The sequence below is a fragment of the Somniosus microcephalus genome, chromosome 21 (genome assembly GCF_052327205.1).
Source record: "Somniosus microcephalus isolate GS21.2 chromosome 21, FLI_Smic_1.0, whole genome shotgun sequence".
Classification (NCBI taxonomy): Eukaryota; Metazoa; Chordata; class Chondrichthyes; order Squaliformes; family Somniosidae; genus Somniosus; species Somniosus microcephalus.
This window is the reverse complement of record NC_141007.1, coordinates 54,023,165-54,043,900: the sequence shown is the minus strand read 5'-3', so window position 1 is coordinate 54,043,900 and position 20,736 is coordinate 54,023,165. Positions and strand designations below refer to the sequence as shown.

At 43.0% G+C, this 20,736-nt stretch overlaps 1 protein-coding gene across 1 annotated transcript in view; it reads left to right on the top strand.

Moving 5' to 3' along the window:
* Positions 1 to 20,736, top strand: part of slc38a10 (solute carrier family 38 member 10) — a 129,553-nt gene that overhangs the window by 29,698 nt on the left and 79,119 nt on the right. Inside the window, exons 7-9 of the mRNA XM_085963643.1 lie at positions 1,084 to 1,186; positions 2,507 to 2,692; positions 10,317 to 10,428. Coding sequence (XP_085819769.1) covers positions 1,084 to 1,186; positions 2,507 to 2,692; positions 10,317 to 10,428 — 401 coding nt within the window. The remainder of the gene's footprint in view (positions 1 to 1,083; positions 1,187 to 2,506; positions 2,693 to 10,316; positions 10,429 to 20,736) is intronic.

Genomic DNA, 20,736 nt, shown 5'->3' with positions numbered 1-20,736 from the left:
TGCTAGTCACACCAGTGCTATCTATCTTGTGATTTCAATTATGATTGTATAACATTGTGTTTCAGATGAATTTTAAGTGTTTTTCTCTTTCAGAAGTTACCTATCAATTTTTGGTTTTATATCATGGAGAGGGGTTGGGCTATGTATGTTTTTTTTTGTCTAGACAACTTAAATCCACAGTTGCAAACTTTGTTGCACTTCTGAATAAAACCTAGTTACTGGAGAATAAAGCTTCAATTTCCTGAAATGATTTTGCTGTATTTTCAAGATTGTGATTAAAAACAATCCAGATTGAGAAGACTGTTCAGACCATTGAAGCTTATCCCTCCAGTAAGTTTAACTTGTCCAGTTTAGCATCCAACTGCATTTTGAATTCCCCGAAGGCTTTTGTCTTTATTACATTGCCAGGCAGATTATTCAAACATTTGTTGTCCATTGGGCAAAGAAGTTCTTCCTAATATTTGTTTGAATGTTTCATTTCACTAATTTAAATTAAGTCTTTTTTTGTCAAACTTGCCTGACTTTGAAATAATATTCTATATTTACAATATGCTATTTTATATAAGTTGACTTTCTTCCCAAACTCTCGAGATTGAGCTCATCTTTTCCCATAGCTCAGCCCCTTTAGGGAACATTCTTGTTGCTCTTTTCTGCACCCTTATCAAGGCATGCGTGCCCTTTTTGTGGTGTAGTGACTGAAATTAAACACGGTACATAGTGTCGTTAGACCAGTGTATTGTTAAACATCAGTATAACCTCTGTAGACTCGCTGCCTACATAATTTGTGCGGTTCACTATAGTCTAGACATCCAAGTTATTTTTAATTTTGAGTTATTTTTCAGCTGATTTATTGTGCTATATAGAAATCCACCTGTGATATTCTTCAGCGATTTGCCTTGGTTTTTGGCTTGTAAGAACGTTAACTACGATGCTATACCAAGGTTTAAGAAAGACGAGAAGTATTAGTGGATTATTTATGGCTGTTTCTTGTTTTGCGCATTAGAGATATTACAGATTTCATTGTTTTGAGGGGAAGAATATGTTGCTCAGATTTACAGGTGAATTTTCACAATTTCCTCATAGCCAAGTGCTGCCCACATATGACAGTTTGGATGAACCATCTGTTAAACGAATGAGCACGATCTTCACATCGGCCCTGAATGTGGTTAATATGTTTTACATGACTGTAAGTCTCTGGTGGTTTATACTGCATGTAACTAGATGACTATGCAATAGCTTGTGAAAATTAATAGAAACAACTTGTATTAGGAATGAATTGCAGAACCTGTTATGTATTACAACAGTTCAGATTCATAAATGATGTGAGCAGTGGCAATGCTAGACTGTTAAAATTAGAAAAAAAGTTGTTGAATTAAATTTTAGTTATTCAGAACTTAGACAAGAGTGTGTCTAAATGTAGTGTTTCACTGGTATGACTAGAACAATGTGTTCAATAGATTTTCCTGATAAATATCACAGACCAAAAACTGAATAAAGATAACAATTTATTTAAGGTTTATTTAATGTCCTAGCACTTTAGATCTAATCATGTAAACTGTTCTTTCCACTTTGTACTTTCAATAGGTGAAATGATTAAAGGGCAATTTGGAAAAAAATAACTTATTCTTGTAGATATGGCCAGCCTAATGCATGAGTCTTCTTGATGATTAACTTTTTGTTTTTGAAGAAAATAAATTCTGATAGTTATATCATTAGTTTTGCTAGGGGAAAAAAAAAGCTTTTATTGCATCTTGGGAATGCGCTAAATTGGAAATTGGTACAGAATCGTAGGTTATAGCAGATTAATTACACGTACATACAGTCAGGCCAATTTGTGGCGTGCAAGTACAATCTCCGAACCAACAGACATCTACATGTGCATCTAATTTGTTCCCTAGCAATTTTTTAAACAATTTTTAAAATTTAGCATATAGTTTTTTTTAATGTGTATGTGAGCAGGTATCTGTTTTTAAAAAAAAAAAAGTAAATGTAGAATGATCCAATGGTCATATGACAGAATCACAAAAGCACAGAGAAATATTTTAAACATGCATAGTACGAGCTATATAAATATATTTAATTGCAACTTAAACCTAACCAAAAAAAACTTTGAAATTCTACACGGACTGAGATTATCTTGATATTTTCATATAACTGCTGTGTCACTAAAGCCTTGAGCAGCATTGTTGTTTTTCTTCATTCCTTTGAATTTTGAAGGCAACTTATATTTTTCAGTTCAGTAATAGTATATATAATGCATTTTCATAGTCATCCTTTACAATATTCAGTGCTGAAAATAAACAGCTGTTTTTGATGTTATACAAAAGAAAATTTGCAATTTTAAAAAGCCAGTGTGAATTAGTACTTCTAAGACGACAACATTTTACACTGCGTTGTTCAGATTGCAAACTTGTAAATGTGCATAATGATGGACATTAAATTTAATCGCCAAATATTAAGGTTAAAATAGCAGAGTTGTCAAGCCTATAATCTTATTATCCTACAGGTTGGTTCTTTTGGTTATATCAGTTACACTGATAACATTGCTGGGAATGTTATGATGAACTTTCCCTCCAACTTGGTCACAGAGATGATTCGTGTAGGGTTTATGATGTCCGTTGCTGTGGGGTTCCCCATGATGATTCTTCCTTGCAGACAAGCTCTGAACACCTTCCTCTTTGAGCAGTTGCAGGTAAATACACAGTATAAATGCAGCATGTTTGAAAAATGAGTTATTTGTACATAACACAAATGTGGGCTGTATGTATGTTTTTAAGCTACTTTTAGCCCACTGTTTCACATTGCAGTCTGCTCAAGTTTACTCCATAGCATTGGTGCTTTGGGCTACACCATTTAAGCTTATTTTTCGGTTTGTTCATAGCATTTAAAGAAATATTTCATAATTCTCAACAAAAATACATTCCACTGAGAAACAAAAACACCATGGGAAAAGTGATCCAACCGTGGCTAAAGAAGTTAAGGATAGCATTAGATTGAAAGAAGAAGCTTATAATGTTGCAAAGAATAATAGTAAGCCTGAGAGGATTGGGAGAGTTTCAGAAACCAGCAAAGGTTGACCAAAAAATTGATAAAAAGGGAAAAAATAGAATATTAGAGAAAACTAGCAAGAAATATAAAAGCAGATTGTAAGAGACAGGAGAAATTATTATGGGGAATAAGGAAATGGCTGAAACGTTAAACAAATATTTTGTATCTGTCTTCACAGTAAATGACACAAAAAGCTTACCAAAAATGGTGGGGAACCAAGGGTCTAATGAGGGTGAGGAACGTAACGTAATTAATATAAGTAGAGGAAAAAGTACTAGAGAAACTAATGGGACTAAAAGCCGACAAATCCGCTGGACTTGACGGCCTACATCCTAGGGTTCTAAAGGAGGTGGCTGAAGAGATGGTGGATGCATTAGTTTTGATCTTCCAAAATTCCCTAGATTCTAGAATGGCCCCAGTGGATTGGAAGGTCGCAAATGTAACACCGCTATTCAAGAAAGGAGGGAGAGAAAAAACAGGGAACTACAGGCCAGTTAGCCTGACATCAGTCGTCGGGAAATTGCTGGAATAAGGGCACTTAGAAAATTATAACATGATTAGGCAGAGTCAACGTGGTTTTATGAAAGGGAAAACGTGTTTAACAAATTTATTAGTTTTTTGTGGATGTAACTAGCAGGGTAGATAAAGCGGAACCAGTGGATGTAGTATATTTGGATTTCCAAAAGGCATTTGATAAGGTGCCACATAAAAGGTTATTACACAAGGTTGGGGTAATATAGTAGCATGGATAGAGGATTGGTTAACGGACAGAAAACAGAGAGTAGGGATAAATGGATTTGTTTCAGGTTGGCAGGCTGTAACTAGTGGGGTGCCGCAAGGATCAGTGTTGGGGCCTCAGTTATTTACAATTTCTATTAATGACCTAGATGAAGGGACCGAGTGTAATGTATCCAAGTTTGCTGACGATACAAAGCTAGGTGGGACAGTAAGCTGTGAGGAGAACACAAAGGGCTCGATTTTCCAAGACCCGAAGAGGCGGGTTTGGAGGCGGGAGTGGTGGGAAAATTGCAGAATTGGGGGGGGACAGGAACCCATCCCGCCTCCGTGCCAATGTCCCAGGAGGCGGGTACCTGACCTGTGCTGGGAGCTGCCTCCCTGAGGCGGGAAGGGGATTAGTGCCAATTAACTGCCTGTTAACAAGTAGTTAACGGGCAGTTTTTTGCCTAATCCCTATTTTTAGCCCTGAAGTGTGGGCTGTCCGACGGCTCTGACCCACGCCAAGTTAACGAGGCGGACCGTCGGTCTGCAACAATTAATGATCCCTGGCTAGCCAAGTGGATTGTCACATTATTCCACTAATTGGTATGAAGGCAGAATTTGGCCAAAAAATTAAACCTATATTAACCTATTAAAGCAGAAGTATTCTCCATGGGGAAGTGTTTAAAACATAATATTTTCCACATGTATACTAATATTTCTTTTTTTTTAAATGCCTATGTGTTGAACAAAAAATTACCAGCAGTGTGTCACACCATCCTATGGACTCAATCTTGTCACAGATGAGATCCTTTGCATATGTTAAGCTGATGTCAACCACAGACTCAGTCAGCAAGTATAATTCAGTCGCATCAACATTCTTGTTTCTAGATGCCAATCTAATAGGGCAACTATGAAAAAAATACTTTAGCGTTCAGTAGTTGGTGCAGGATAATGGTAGAATATTGCAGATGCGCTAACGATAATCTTCCAAAGCTCTCTAGATTCAGGAACCGTCCCTTTCGATTAGAAAATTGTGCATGTCACTCCGCTTTCCAAGAATGGTGAGAGAGGAAAACCAGGGAATTATAGGGCTTGATTTTAATAGCCCAGAGACGGCAGGCTTGGAGGCGGGTAGGCAAATCGGGGGGAAAAAAACGGCTTCAAACTACCAAGCCGCCTCCATCCCACCCCCATGCGATTTTCCTGAGTGTCGGATCAGCCGCTCCCAAACTAACCTGACTGGAACCGGTGGGACAGGTAGTTAAGGTAGTTAATAGCCTGTTAACTGCCTTGCTAATCCTATTTTTATAGTACAGGTAGACTATCCTTTATCCGAAAACCTTGGGACCAGCTGTGTTTCGGTTTTCGGAATTTTTTGGATTTCAGAAGGTTTTGACAATAAACACTGTTGCTTAGCAACAGCTTCAGAGACGCTTCCAAGGCAGGGCCCGAGTGTTTACAAGCTGTTGCTAAGCAACAGTGTTTATTGTCAAAACCTTCTGAAATCCAAAAAATTCCGAAAACCGAAACACAGCTGGTCCCAAGGTTTTCGGCTTGTAAACACTCGGGCCCTGCCTTGGAAGCGTCTCTGAAGCTGTTGCTAAGCTACAGAGACTTTCCGCAGCCTGACTGTTTTTAAAAAAAAAAAAAAAAATTAAAAAAATGCTAGGGGAAGAAAAAAAACCTAACAAAATGGCTGCTGATTTCTGCCGTTAGATCGAGGTTTCCGGCTCCCCCTGCTCCGTATCTGAATTCCTTGACTTAGCGGGGGTCTGGGGCTTGACTGCCGCCGCCAGCTGTGGGAAAGCCGGATATCGGCTGACTCCTACACTAAGCTGGCCCGCAAATCAGGTTGGGGGCGGTGGGGAGGAAGAAAAGACTATCAGACGGGCCGCTGCAGCTATCGGACGGGCCGTTGTATTGTTGGGTTCACTCTCCCGGTACCTCCTTCACACTGCCTGGCTCGGCCTGCAATCTCCTACCCAGGAGGGAACTCTGTGACCCTCTGTCCTGCTCACAGGGAAAGGCAGAGCTCCCGGACCACTCCTGTCATGTTTGGCGCCACTCGGGTCATGTCGTGCGCACGACTTACGCTCCACGAAAAAACTTTCGGTTTTTAGAGGTTTTCTGTTTTCGGAAGTGCAGATAAAGGATAGTCTACCTGTATGTGATTTTCCATTTTCGTGCTTCTGGCTCCTGTTTCCTGACTTGTCAGAAACAGGCCAGCTGCAAGGAGACGAGTTGATGGAGGACATGATTTGTAGTCATTGGTGCAGCACTTTAAAGGGCTCCTGTAACATGGCTGACATTCAAATGCAACAACTTTGTTGTTGGAGGTTTGGGATAAGATTTTGCAAACCTACTGACCTTGTGACTTCAAGCTGACAGCCATCTGCACTGTGACCTGATTGGAATAATTTCAGCCCACTTCGACTGTGCGCTTGCAAGCTTCTTGCCTCAAATGAAGTCTATAGCAACGGGATGGGAACCATTTACATCCTCTCATCCTGGTCATCAGATTCGGAGGAAGAGCAGCCGCGGCAGCATCACAACCAGCCACAACAGGAGTGCCAACCTCCCCCTCACCCACCTGATGATGCACAGAGCAGAGGGCCTCGGCACAGGGCTGCACCTCACTGCAGGAGATACCCCCCAACACGGGCAGGAGATACCCCCCAACACAGGGTTTACAGGCAGAGGATCAGCTTCCTCAGCATGACTGAGCAGCAGTGCCAAAGGAGGCTGAGACGTTCGAGAGAGGTAGTCCCTGACATCTGCGCAATGCTGCACCAACACCTGGAGCCCAGAGGAGCGTGTGGACACTTCTTACCAGTTGCTGTCAAAAGTCACCACCTCACTCAACTTCTTTGCTTCGGGCTCCTTCCAGGGATCAGCTGCAGACATCAATGGCATCTCCCAGTCGGCCGCACACACCTGCCTCACGCAGGTCACTGATGCCCTCTTTGCAAAGGCCCACAATTACATCCACTTCTCCACGGATGGCCCAAGTGTGACGGCGCGTGCGGTTGGCTTTGCCAATATGGCAGGCTTGCCAATGGTGCAGGGCGTCATAGACTGCACACATGTAGCCATTAGGACCCCTATCGCAACCCAGCTGTTTTTGTCAACCGCAAGGGATTCCATTCCCTGAATGTCCAGCTGGTGTGTAACCACAGGAAGATCATCCTGCATGTTTGCGTAAAGTACCCTGGCAGTTGCCATGACTCCTTCATCCTGCGCCAGTCTACTGTGCCTCAGCTCTTCCATCTGCCAAATCAACTTTCCGGATGGCTTCTTGGCGACAGGGGCTATTCCCTGGAAAAAGTGGCTTATGACATCGATGAACAGGCCATCAAACGATACTGAGGAGCGGTACAATGTGAGCCACATATCCATCAGCAGCATCATCGAGCAAACCATCGGCTTGCTCAAAATGCGCTTCCGATGCCTAGACAGATCTGGAGGAGCCTTGCAGTATGCACCAGCCAGGGTGTCCAGAATTGTCGTGGTCTGCTGTGCCCTGCACAACATCGCACAGCAGCGCGGCTTCGTGTTACCGGATGAACAAGTGGCTCAGCACACAGCCTCCTCGGAGGAAGAGGACAACGAGGAGGAGGATGGGGAGCAACGCCTTGTGGGGCCGGATGTGGCCAATCCAGCAGCAGGCGACCACATTGCTGGCCTTCAGGCAAGGGATGCACTCATCCATGCCAGATTCGCAAAAGTTTACGCTTCAGCCACAGGTGGTTGGCACATGGAGATGAATATAAGACTGGCATTCTCAAAAACCACAGGCATCATCTGTCCAATAAACGGTGGTTTGCACTCAGTGTCACCACCAACATTCTACATGGAAATCACCCTGAGCCCTCACTCTTGAACTTCCATTTCCCAGAACGCAGAGGCCACATTTTAGGTGATCTCAGCAGATCATTAAACCTTTTTCAACACTGAACCCATGTGCGTCTGCACACAGACCTCGAACTCACCTCCTCAGCAACTTGCAGCCAAGCTGCCTTGGTTTGCTGAGGAGGCCTCCTTCTTCCGTTTCCAGGGAAGAGGACCTCCTGACATCCTCTAACTCCCTCCACAAGAGCATGGAGGGAGCCCTCATTGAACCTGGGTGCAGCCTTAGTTATTGGGGCTGCCATTCCTGCTGCAGCCAGCACCTTTAAGCGAAAAAAGCATTAATATTACTAAGCCAATGATTGGAACACATCTGGCATATTTTTCATTTCTTAATCACATACTAAATTGATATATAAAAAAATTATAAATGTGTTTCTGGAATAATATGACCAGCAATTTCATTCAATAAATTGTGTTCAGACCAGCTGCTGTCAACTCCCCTTTCTAGATAATAGAGCACCAAGCCATCCCATTTACATTTTTTGCAAAGGGGACATGGCCCCTTTAAATTTTTACTCAAACGACACGTCATCAGACGTGAGAATCTGACATGCTCCAAGCAATTGACTGGAGGGACCCGCATGTCGGCCGTAACGAGGCTAATCGAGCAAAAACGTAACCGCTGGGCAGCGGCATCCAGGAGCGGGTCCGAAAGCTGCCGAGCAGCGGGCCCGCCCTCAACCCGCCTCCATTAATAAAATCGAGGCTAACTGGTCTATGGCCGAACGTCTGTTGTGGGGAAATTGCTAGAGTCTATAATTAAGGATAGGGTGACTGAACACCTCGAACATTTTCAGTTGATCAGAGAGAGCCAGCAGGGATTTGTGAAAGGGAGGTCTTGCCTGACAAACCTGACTGAATTTTTTGAGGAGGTAACTAAAGTAGTGGACAGGGGAATGTCTATGGATGTTACTTACATGGACTTCCAGAAGGCATTTGATAAAGTCCCACGTAAAAGATTGTTATCTAAGGTAGAAGCCCATGGACTTGAGGGCAAATTATTGACCTGGTTAGGAAATTGGCTGAGCGACAGGAGACAGAGAGTAGGGATAATGGGTAAGTACTCAAATTGGCAGGATGTGACTAGTGGTGTCCCGCAGGGATCGGTGTTGGGGCCTCAACTATTCACAATATTTATTAACGACTTAGATGATGGCATAGAAAGTCATATATCCAAATTTGCCAATGACACAAAGATAGGCGGCATTGTAGGCAGTGTAGATGAAAGCATAAAATTACAAAGGGGCCATTGATGGATTAAGGGAATGGGCAAAACTGTGGCAAATGGATTTCAATATGAGGTCATCCACTTTGGACCTAAAAAAGGGTAGAACAGAGTACTTTCTAAATGGTAAAAAACTAGAAACAGTGGATGTTGAAAGAGACTTGGGGGGTCCATGTACATAGATCATTAAAATGTCATGGACAGGTACAGAAAATAATCAAAAAGGCTAATGGAATGCTGGCCTTTATATCTAGAGGACTAGAATACAAGGGGGTAGAAGTTCTGCTGCAGCTATACAAAACCCTGGTTAGACCACACCTGGAGTACTGTGAGCAGTTCTGGGCACCATACCTTAGGAAGGATATATTGGCTTTGGAGTGCAGTGTAGGTTTACCAGAATGATACTCGGACTTCAAGGGTTAAGTTACGAGGAGAGATTACACAAGTTAGGGTTGTATTCCCTAGAATTTAGAAGGTTAAGGGGTGATCTGATTGAAATTTTCAGGATACAGGAAACTTTGTGCTATCCGGCACCCACGGGACCGAGCTACTGCCGTTGCCTCAAAACTTCCGGATAGACCAGCGTCAATGTTATCAGATAGGAGCTTTTCATCTCCGTATCTGACCACAAACACTGTTGCTCAGCAACAGCTTGTAAACACTCGGCCCAGTAGCTTGGAAGCGTCTCTGAAGCTGTTGCTAAGCTACAAAGACGCTTTCCAGAGCCTGCCTGTGAAAAGAATGCTCGGAAAAGAAAAAAAACCGAACCAAAACGGCTGCTGATTTCTGCCATTAGATCGAAGTTGCTGGACATTCAACCTCCGGATAGCACAAAGTTTCCTGTATTAAGGGGAACAGATAGGGTAGATAGAGAGAAACCATTTCCACTAGTTGGGGATTCTAGGACTAGGGGGCATAGTCTAAAAATTAGAACCAGACCTTTTCAGGAGTGAAATTAGGAAACACTTCTACACAAAGGGTGGTAGAAGTTTGGAAAGCTCTTCCACAAACAGCAATTGATGCTAGATCAATTAATTTTAAATCGGAGATTGAAAGCTTTTTGTTAACCAGAGGTGTTAAGGGCTATGGGCCAAATGCAGGTATATGGAGTTAGATCACAGATCAGCCATGATCTCATTGAATGGCGGAACAGGCTCGAAGGGCTGAATGGCCCACTGCTGTTCCTATGTTCCTAACATAATTTTCTTGCCAATCAGAAGTATTTTATTAATTAAGTGGAAAGAGGAGGTAATTTGCAATCTAAATACAGTAATGAGTTTTGAACTGCAAAGTGGAATTCTCATAATTCTATATCCACTTGGTAGCTATATTGTCATGATTCTCTAACTGCTGAATTTTTGTTTTGAAGCGTATAGACTAATCCACCAGCCTTTTTCCCCCCATTTGATTGCAGCAGAAAGATGGTACTTTTGCTGCAGGAGGATATATGCCACCTTTGCGGTTTAAGCTCATTACAGCTGGTATAGTGTTTGGCACCATGTTGGGTGGAATTCTGATTCCGAATGGTAAGATGTCTTCACTACAGCTCTACGTTTATTGAGTTTTACTTTGTTATTTGTGTGTGTAAAAAATATTGGCCCAGAAATTTGGGTCAGGGACTTCCCGCGGGTACAAGCCCCCGACCTGCACTTACCTTGCGCGCCGGCAGTTGAGCTCTGGGCTCCCGTGGAATTCCGCTCCGGGGCCTGGCCCAGCTACCGGCGCGCTGTGCTTGCGTGTCCCAGGGGCGCAGTTAGTGCGATGCGTCCCCTGGGATCACGTGAGCCGTGGACAGCCAATCAGAGGAGGGAAAAGCCCATTCATAACATTGACAGGAAGACCTGTCTAAACTTATGAATATACGGGCCCCAAATTAACAGTAAACCTTCAAATAAATTTTTTTTTAAATCGCACTTTTTAAATAAACTATAAATTACATTAAATAACTATTTTAAACAATAATTTAAATTTTTGAAAAAAATAATTTTATAAAAAAACGGGGCTAAAAATAAACTTATCTTGCTTTAAAGTATTTACAAATAATAAACCTGTGGAAAAAATGTTTAAATTTTAATTAATTGACCACTTACCTTTTTAAAATGCAGGCCTTGCGCCTGGTTTTTACATTTCTAAAATCTAAAGACTTACCCTCACGGAAAAACCTGTATTAAAAAAAAAACGTAAGTTCAAAGCGCACGCGCAGACTCCCGCGCGCATTTGACCTCTGAACCCCTTTGTTCAGAGGAACGGAAGTGCCGGTTTCCAGTGCATGCAAGAAACCGGCATTTCCATCGGGTCCATGCGTGAGTACCCCGTGCGTACTCACGCGTTGGGACCCGAATTTCTGGACCAATGTGCTTTAAAGAAGAAAAACCTAAGCTCTGATCACAGCTGGCACTTTCCCAGCCACCCCCCCTCCCCCCACTTTCCTGACAACTTGATAATGAAGAAAAATATTTAAAATAGCTGGCAAAGTAGTTTCAGTAGTTCCATCAGCAATGACTTCATTCCAGATATTGCTGCCAGACGATGGTAATTTTGCACCACCAGGATGCAGTAATGTGCAACTTTGTCTTTCACATTGTTTTGTTCTATAGTTACACATTTTGTGAGGGCTGAATGTTGCTGTATGGATTCTAGAAAGCATATGAATCATAAATCCGTATCGTCAGTTGAGTCTGATGCAGACATCTTTTCCAAGAGATTGCAAAGTGCTTAGCAGCAGGACTTGCAGCCTTTTTTAGGTGTTGTGGGTAAAGTTTCCTCATTTTAAGCTTTCGGTTTAAGGTGCCTTGATTTTGGTTGCTAATGAACCTTAAACTACGAGCTAGTGCCTAAAATTCTTGTTCATTTAACTTTCCAATGGTCGAAGTGTGCCCTTGGGCAAAATTATTTTAGATGGCTACTCCGACAAACTTATTACACTATGCATGGTGATACATGGTCAGTACTGATAGCTGATTTACAGCTGTATATATTGTGCCCTGTTAATAATATTAACAATTAAAACCTTTCTTTCCCCATTTTAAGCATAAATTTCAAAATGAGTGCAGTGATGTCCTATAGCCAGGTTGACTTCAGTAAAGTGAATGTGAAATAATACTGTTTGCAATAGTTTAAGTTCCTTGACATGGTTTGTCAACTACCTGTTCTCATGAACAGGTGACACTTCTCTATTAAAAGATTGCTAATGTAATTGAAAACAGTACCACAGCTCCTTCCTTACTGACATTGATGCACAGTTCTCCTATGTTCTTTATGTATCACTGTCTGATGGCTGAGGAACTTGTAAGATTGAGTAAGTATAGGAATCTGCCAGTCTCTAGCTCTGAGCTGACTGTGTAGGCAGACTTGTGATGGACAGGTGCGATGACAAAACTTACGTTTAAAGTGATGGTCATCCTACTGAGTGTGTGGCCAGTAAAATTTCCACCAAGGACTGGACCTAAATTTTGCTGCCCAGCACGATGCACTTTAGTGATTTCTGAGCAACTCTAACAAGAGAAAGCTGGATAAACTGATGGCACAAACTCTGGTGCCAAATGTTGATTGTGACCGATATTTGGCTTAATGACGATGGAGTTAGTGGAGAAACTGCAGGGTGTTTCTATGATCACATGTTCAATTAGTTACTGAAAGGACAACTGCATTAAAAATTAGAGACAGTTTTATGCTGGCTCTTAGTTTTGTATTTTTATTTATACCCTGATTTTGGACTCAATATTTATGCATAATTGTTTTCTGAACCTGACGCTCATTTGACTTCAAAACTAGTGTGATGCATCAGTTATTCATGTTTTGCGTACCCAATAATGGCATTGTTTTAAAGAGTTTTCCACTAGTTATTACCCTGAACAAAAATGTCTTGAAGATAACCCTTGCAGCAAACATTGCATGCAATTTTTCCAATGCTTCACATGTGCAAGCAGCCAGCTACCTCCATACTGAATACGCTAAGTGCCTTGTGACCACATCACAGTCCAGCAGATTTGTGTCATGTCGCATCCAGTAGTCTTGCTTGAGGGCATGTCCCCACAGCATAAAGCTATTATGTTGTCTCAGACTTTAATAAAAAGTTAAAAGAGAAGGATAGCTTTGGGAGTACTTTTTCAGTATAAAGTACTTTCACCCCCCCCCCCCCCCTTTCTTCTGCCCAATTTATCAAATATGATAAATCTTAAAAATATATAGTATGTATTGTAGAAGATATATTTCACTCACACCACAAAGCTGCTTTAATAACATAAGTTAAGGACACATCAGGGCCATAGTTGCTACGTTGGCAAACATCAGTACTACGGGTTTGAGTACACAGCCCCTTCCATAAGGTGATTCCTGGGTTTGTTGATGCAGCTGCTTCCTGATTCCTCTATAAACCTACGTGTCTGAGAGAAAAGGAGATCCAAAATGACAGTTCTCCAAATGGGTAGTGGAGATGGTTGGAGGATTGCATTTTATACCGAAATTAACCTTTTTTCCCCTCCTGCCATTTATCTCCTTGTTTGAAAATCGATCAATCTGCGGTCTAAACAAAATAAAATAAGGGGATTGCTAGTTTATGAAAAAAAAACTTCTATAGAAGGAATTCTGCTCCAGACATAACTTGGTGGCTATTTTTCAGTTATGAGATACTGACCCAATCAGATTTATCTTGCTGAAAGCTGTACACACTCCCGCATAGCATCAATGAATGATTGCTGTAATCCTGGCATATCTGTACATAAAGATTTCTGGAGTATTACAGTACTCGACACTAACTTCTACATCCACAGTAAACTTGTATAAAGGAGCATCAAATCCATCTCCCCACTTGAGTGGTGTGCTTATAATGAGAATATGCACACACTTTTGCTCCATCATCTTCAGCCCAGCGGCACGTGGTCACATTATGATGATGACTACCCTTCAATCTGGGGTTCTCTGCACCATGCAATGAAAGAAATCCCACCATCTCATACTACAGTTCAAATGATAGAGTATCTATCTATAATACTTAAAAGTCTTACATCTAACACATGTCCGGAACATCGTACCTCAAAAAGTCATGCTTTTATAGTGTAAAAAAAAATGGTGATTGGCTTAAATGTCTCATTGCCTAAATGCAAGACTTTTTTTTTAAAGTTCAATTTACGAGGCAATCAGCACTGAGCAATGACCACAAAATGAAGCAATCCAGTTCAATTAATTCTATCACACTGTTTGTGATTGGCATTTTCCTGCTTCGCTCAGATTCGTGTAGACCGTGTATATTGTAGAAATACCTGTTTTTAAAAAAAAAAAAAGAAAAAAGTTTCCCCTGCACGGGCCTGGGATTTATTTGGCTTTGGCCACTTTGTGTGTGTGTTGATTCTAAATTCATTGTGGGACTTAAAAATTTAAACAACTAAGAACTAATAAATCTAACCACAATCCATGTTAGATTTACAAAAAAGTGTGAGCAGCAGAAAAAATTCAGTCAAAAATAATACTACTTTTTTCCCCCAACATTTTACAGAGTCATTAAGTAAAAATTCTGAGCTAATGGTATGATTTGAGAGGAGCTTTTTGTGTGTGTGTGTGTGTGTGTTACTTAGTGTCCTTTTGTTTGTACTGGGGTAGGAAGGGAATATTTGAGGTACTTTGACACTGAGCATGGGTATTGTGACCAGAGTCAGGGAATAACCACTTGTTCAAGTTGCTGGCCATTTAGCAATCGGGGTTGGGGGGGGGGGGAGAAGCCCTCTCGTACAGTGCTACACTATTCAATTCAATTCAAATCGCTTTATTGGCATGACAAGGTACATCTTATGTTGCCAAAGCATCGAAAAACATTTATGGTTGAACACACAAACGCAGGTCTATCCATACAGTGTATAAACAGATATATCCCTGAGTGTATAAATATACATTCATATAATTTGTATATACTCTTTTCTTAGATTTAGTGGTTGTCCCTCTGTTTATGGCAAGCTGTAACATAGTGTGCTGCTAAGGTTACACAATTTCTCTGTTCCCCTAGTAGGTATGGGAGTTTTTGGTCGTCATTCAAATTTCTGAATTCAGGGCATACTTTTGTGAATTTTGGGTAGAAATTCTCCCTTATGCCCTGATATTTTCTACAAGCTGTGAGGAAGTGCATCTCTGTCTCCACCACTCCCTGACTGCAGTGAGAACATATCCTGTCCTCTCTTGGTAGCCGGGTCTGCCTGTGTCTGCCTTTTTCGATGGCCAGGCTATGTTCACTAAGTCTGTACATTGTCACGGTTTTTCTCAGTTTGCTATCCTTTACCATGGTCAGGTAATCAGCCATGTTGTATTGTCTGTTTAGGGCCAAGTCGCAATTGAGTTTGTTTTGGGTTTTTGTTGTTTCTGCCCAATATGACAGATATTTTTCCTTTTGCTTAGTGACGATTGTGTTGGGTCGAATTCTCTGTGTTACGATGTCACTGTCCTGGGGCTGGTTATTGTTAGTAGTAACTTCACTGAGTCCCAGGACTAGTTGACTGAGGGTCAACTAACAGCAGCTTCAGCAAGAACCAGAAAAAACACTGCGAAGTAAGGGAAATGGAAAAACTTCTAGAATTATGCAATTAGCTAGAAAAAGAAGGAAGGTTTTGGGGAAGGAGGGAAGAACAAAAAACATTTGCAATTAAATAAAATCCTAAAAGAACCAGAGGGGAGATGAGGAGAACTTTTTTTACACAGCAAATTGTAGTGATTTGGAATGCAGTGCCTGAAAGGGTGGTGGAAGCAGATTCCAACAGGGAATTGGATATCTACTTGAAAAGGAAAAACATGCAGGGCTATGGTGGAGTGAGACTAATTGCATAGCTCGTTTAAAGAGCCGGCACTGGCATGATGGGCCGGATGGTCACCTTCTGTGCTGTAAGGTTCTATGATTCTAAAATCCACTGTGGGACATAAAGCAATAAATGTAAACAACTGAGAATAAGACATTTTTGGGAGAGCAGGAAAAGAACGAACTTCCATTAATATGGAGCCTTTCATGTCCTCGGGACATCCCAAAGTGCTTCACAGCCAATTATGAAGTGTAGTCACTGTTGTAATGCAAGGAAACACAACAACCAATTTACTCTCAGCAAGGTCTCACAAACAGCAATATGAGATGACCAGCTAATCCATTTGTGATGTTGGTTCGGAGGGTGAATGTTGGCCAGGACCCTGGGGGAACTCCGCTGCTCCTTAAATGGGCTCTTTTATGTCCACCTGGCCAAGCAGACAGTCGGTTTAATGTCTCATTTGATAGATGGCACCTCCGACAGTGCAGCACTTCTTCAATACTGCACTGAAGTGTCAGCCTAGATTACATGCTCCTCTCTGGACAGGGGCTTGAACCCACACATTTCTAATTAAGACATGAGCGTGCCACTGAGCCAAGGCTGATGAGAACAAAGTTACTTGCACATTAAGCAACATTTGTAAAGTAGTAGGAAAATGATGTTGCAAAAATATTTCTCTCGGTATCGGAGGTGTAATATTTTTACCTTGTCCTGTTCTGTCATGAATATCTGCCATATTCAGGCTGCATTAAACCTTAGAAGCCACACCCCAGGCCCACTGATGGAAGAGACCTGTATAACTCACTCATGATGTTGCTTGTGAGTTATACAGCCTCCCTCACTTGCAGAATAAACATTGTATTGGACAACTTCCGTATATCCCATAACTTCTGAATATACAACCGCAAACTTCTGGCCATGAGTTCAAAGCTGTGATTCAATCACTTCACGGCACTGACAGTCACAAACTGCTGAGCCATTGTTCTTGTGGTTTATGATGCTGTTAGAACTATTTGTTACAGACTTCGACAACAACTTGCATTTATATAGTGTCTTTAATGTTTTTAAAAAAAAAAAAAAAAAAAAATTCCCAAGGCATTTCGCAGAGGTGTAGGGAAAAAATGGACGCCGAGCCAAAGAAAGATGCTTCCTTTCCTTGTTACAATAAAGTTACATAACAAACTTGTTAAAATGAGACAAAAAGTAGCTGCAAAACATTATGGAATTGAATGGAAAAGCTCAATCAGCAGAGAATGTGTTAAAAGGTCGGCAGTTTGTAACACAATCTTGTGGTTTTTTTAATACATCATATCCTCTTGATTATTACAGCCTGGGGGTTGTATTGATCATTCATTGGTCCAGCTATTTTCTTCGAATTTAGGAGCTGCTGAATTGTTGCCTGGCAATTCACTCCATGGTACTCATTATTCTGTGTTTGTTACTGGGAAGTCTATGAACAGACAAAAGATGAAGGACCGGAGCAGACCAGCTGGCCCATCCAGCCTGCCCTATACAGACATGATGCCCAAACCATCATCATTTACAACACCCACCAGTGAGAGGCAGAAAACGGGTACAAAACCCAAGGCAAATTTAGGGAGTAAAAAATCTGTCCAATTCCTTTCTGTCCGCCTTAAGCAATCATAACTAGTCCAGTGGAGCACATCGACCTTGATTTATACTGATTATTCCACCTAGCTATTGTACATCGTGATCTCTACACCAGCCAGGAACTGGTCCAGTTCTATTTTGAAGGTATGCAGTGAAACCACACGAGCTGGCAGCCAGTTCCATAGGTCCACTGTCCTCTGGGAAAAGAAGGATCTCCTGACATCTAACCTAGATTTACCCTTATGTAACTTAAATGCACGAGCCTGGTGCTTCCTGACCTATCTCATTGAAGCCATGGTGTGGAGATGCCGGTGTTGGACTGGGGTGGACAAATGTAAGAAGTCACACAACACCAGGTTATAGTCCAACAGTTTTATTTGAAATCACAAGCTTTCGGCGCGCTGCTCCTTCGTCAGGTGAAGTGGAGAGATGCCTAAAGACGCAGCTTATATAGTCAGAGAATAATGCCAGATGATTACAGGTAATCTTTCTAACTGCCATTTATCACACCTCGGCAGAGAGATAATCACAGCAATCAAAGGTGTGAATGGTGTCCAAACAGGTCAGTCAGGAAAACATTACATCAAAGAACAATGAGGTGGGGTCACAAGGGGTCAAATGTTGCAGATGCTGGGGTCTATGAAAAACAAAAAACAGGCCAAAAAACTTTTTTTTTTGCTGGAAATCACAGCAGGTCCGGCCGCATCTGTGTAGAGAGAACAAGCCAACAACGACTCGAGTCTGGGTGACCCTATGTCAGGTGGGGTTACATGTAGCGTGACATGAACCCAAGATCCCGGTTGAGGCCGTCCTCGTGAGTGCGGAACTTGGCTATCCGTTTCTGCTTGATGATTTTGCGTTGTCGTGTGTCTCGAAGGCCGCCTTGGAGAATGCTTGCCCGAAGATCGGAGGCTGAATGTCCTTGACTGCTGAAGTGTTCCCCAACTGGGAGGGAACACTCCTGCCTGGCGATTGTTACGCGGTGTCCGTTCATCCGTTGTCGCAGTGTCTGCATGGTCTCGCCGATGTACCATGCTCCGGGGCATCCTTTCCTGCAACGTATGAGGTAGACAACGTTGGCAGAGTCACATGAGAATGTACCATGTACCTGGTGGGTGGTGTCCTCACGTGTGATGATGGTATCTGTGATGATGATCTGGCGTGTCTTGCAGAGGTTGCCGTGGCAGGGTTGTGTGGTGTCGTGGTCGCTGTTCTCCTGAAAGCTGGGTAATTTGCTGCGAACGATGGCCTGTTTGAGGTTAGGCGGCTGTTTGAAGGCGATTAGTGGAGGCGTGGGGATGGCCTTAGCGAGGTGTTCGTCGTCATCGATGACATGTTGAAGGCTGCGAAGAACATGTTGTAGTTTCTCCACTCCGGTGAAGTACTGGGACGAGGAAGGGTACTCTGTTGGTTGTGTCCCGTGTTTGTCTTCTGAGGAGGTCTATGTGATTTTTTGCTGTGGCCCGTCGGAACTGTTGATCGACGAGTCGAGCGTCATATCCCGTTCTTATGAGGGCGTCTTTCAGCGTCTAAGTGTCCATCACGTTCCTCCTCGTCTGAGCAGATCCTGTGTATTCGCAGGGCTTGTCCATAGGGGATGGCATCTTTAACGTGGTTAGGGTGGAAGCTGGAGAAGTGGAGCATCCTGAGGTTGTCCGTGGGCTTGCGGTAGAGTGAAGTGCTGAGGTGTCCGTCTTTGATGGAGATTCGTGTGTCCAAGAATGAAACCGATTCTGAGGAGTAGTCCATGGTGAGTTTGATGGTGGGATGGAACTTGTTGATGTTATCGTGTAGTCTTTTCAGTGATTCTTCGCCGTGGGTCCATAGGAAGAAAATGTCGTCTATGTATCTGGTGTATAGCGTTGGTTGGAGGTCCTGTGCAGCGAAGAAGTCTTGCTCGAACTTGTGCATGAAGATGTTGGCGTATTGGGGTGTGAATTTGGTCCCCATGGCTGTTCCGTGTGTTTGGGTAAAGAACTGGTTCACAGATCACAGAAACCCCACAGTGCAGATAGAGGCCATTTCGGCCCATCGAGCCTGCACCGACACATATACCACCTGATCCCCGTAACCCCACGTATTTAATCCCCCTAACACTAAGGGTCAATTTATCATAGCCAATCAACCTAACCCGCACATCTTTGGACTGTGGGAGGAAACCGGAGCACCCGGAGGAAACCCACGCAAACACGGGGAGAATGTGCAAACTCCACACAGTCACCCGAGGCCGGATTCGAACCCGGGTCCCTGGCGCTGTGAGGCAACAGTGCTAACCACTATGCCACCGTGCTGCCTGTCGAAGGTGAAGACATTGTGGTCAAGGATGAAGCGGATGAGTTGTAGGATGGCGTCTGGAGATTGGCTGTTGTTGGTGTTGAGTACTGAGGCTGTCGCAGCGATGCTGTCATCGTGGGGGATACTGGTGTAGAGTGCCGAGACGTCCATCGTGGCGAGGAGTGTTCCTGGTTCAACTGGTCCGTGGGTGCTGAGTTTCTGCAAGAAGTCTGTAGTGTCGCGACAGAAGCTGGGGGTTCCCTGTACGATGGGTTTCAGGATGCCCTCGACGTATCCAGAGAGGTTCTCCTCACAGGGTTCCGTTGCCTGATACGATAGGGCGTCTGGGTGTGTTGGCTTTGTGTATCTTTGGGAGGCAGTAGAAGTCTCCCACACGGGGAGTACGTGGGATGAGAGCGCGTAGGATGCTTTGAAGGTCTGGATCGAAGGTCTTGATCAGCCTGTTGAGTTGGCGGGCAGTTAGAAAGATTACCTGTAATCATCTGGCATTCTCTGACTATAAGCTGTGTCTTTATGCATCTCTCCACTTCACCTGACGAAGGAGCAGCGCTCCGAAAGCTTGTGATTTCAAATAAAACTGTTGGACTATAACCTGGTGTTGTGACTTCTTACATTTATCTCATTGAAATAATGGCCCTGAAATTGCGGTCGAAGTCGTACCTCCAGAGTACACCTCTGACCAGTAAAACATTTCCGCACCTACCTGCTGTTCTCCAAGCTGTGGAGAGTTCCCATCTTGGGCCGCCATGCGAACGGCAGCGGAAAGACCCACTGATCCCAGGGACGCAGGCGGTTCAGAAGCGTCCCTGGGATCATGTGGGCCTGGTCCTCCAATGAGAAAGGAGGATTCCATTGCAGTCATTGAAAGAAAGACTTGCATTTATATAGCGCCTTTCAAGACCACTGGACATCTTAAAGCGCTTTACAACCAATGAAGTACTTTTGAAGTGGAGTTGTAATGTGGGAAATGCAGCAGCCAATTTGCACACAGCAAGGTCCCACAAACAGCAATGTGATAATGACCGGATAATCTGTTTTTGTTATGTTGGTTGAGGGATAAGTATTGGCCAGGACTATCCTCTTCGAAATAGTGTCACGGGATCTTTTACGTCCACCTGAGAGAGCAGACGGGGCCTCGGATAAACATCT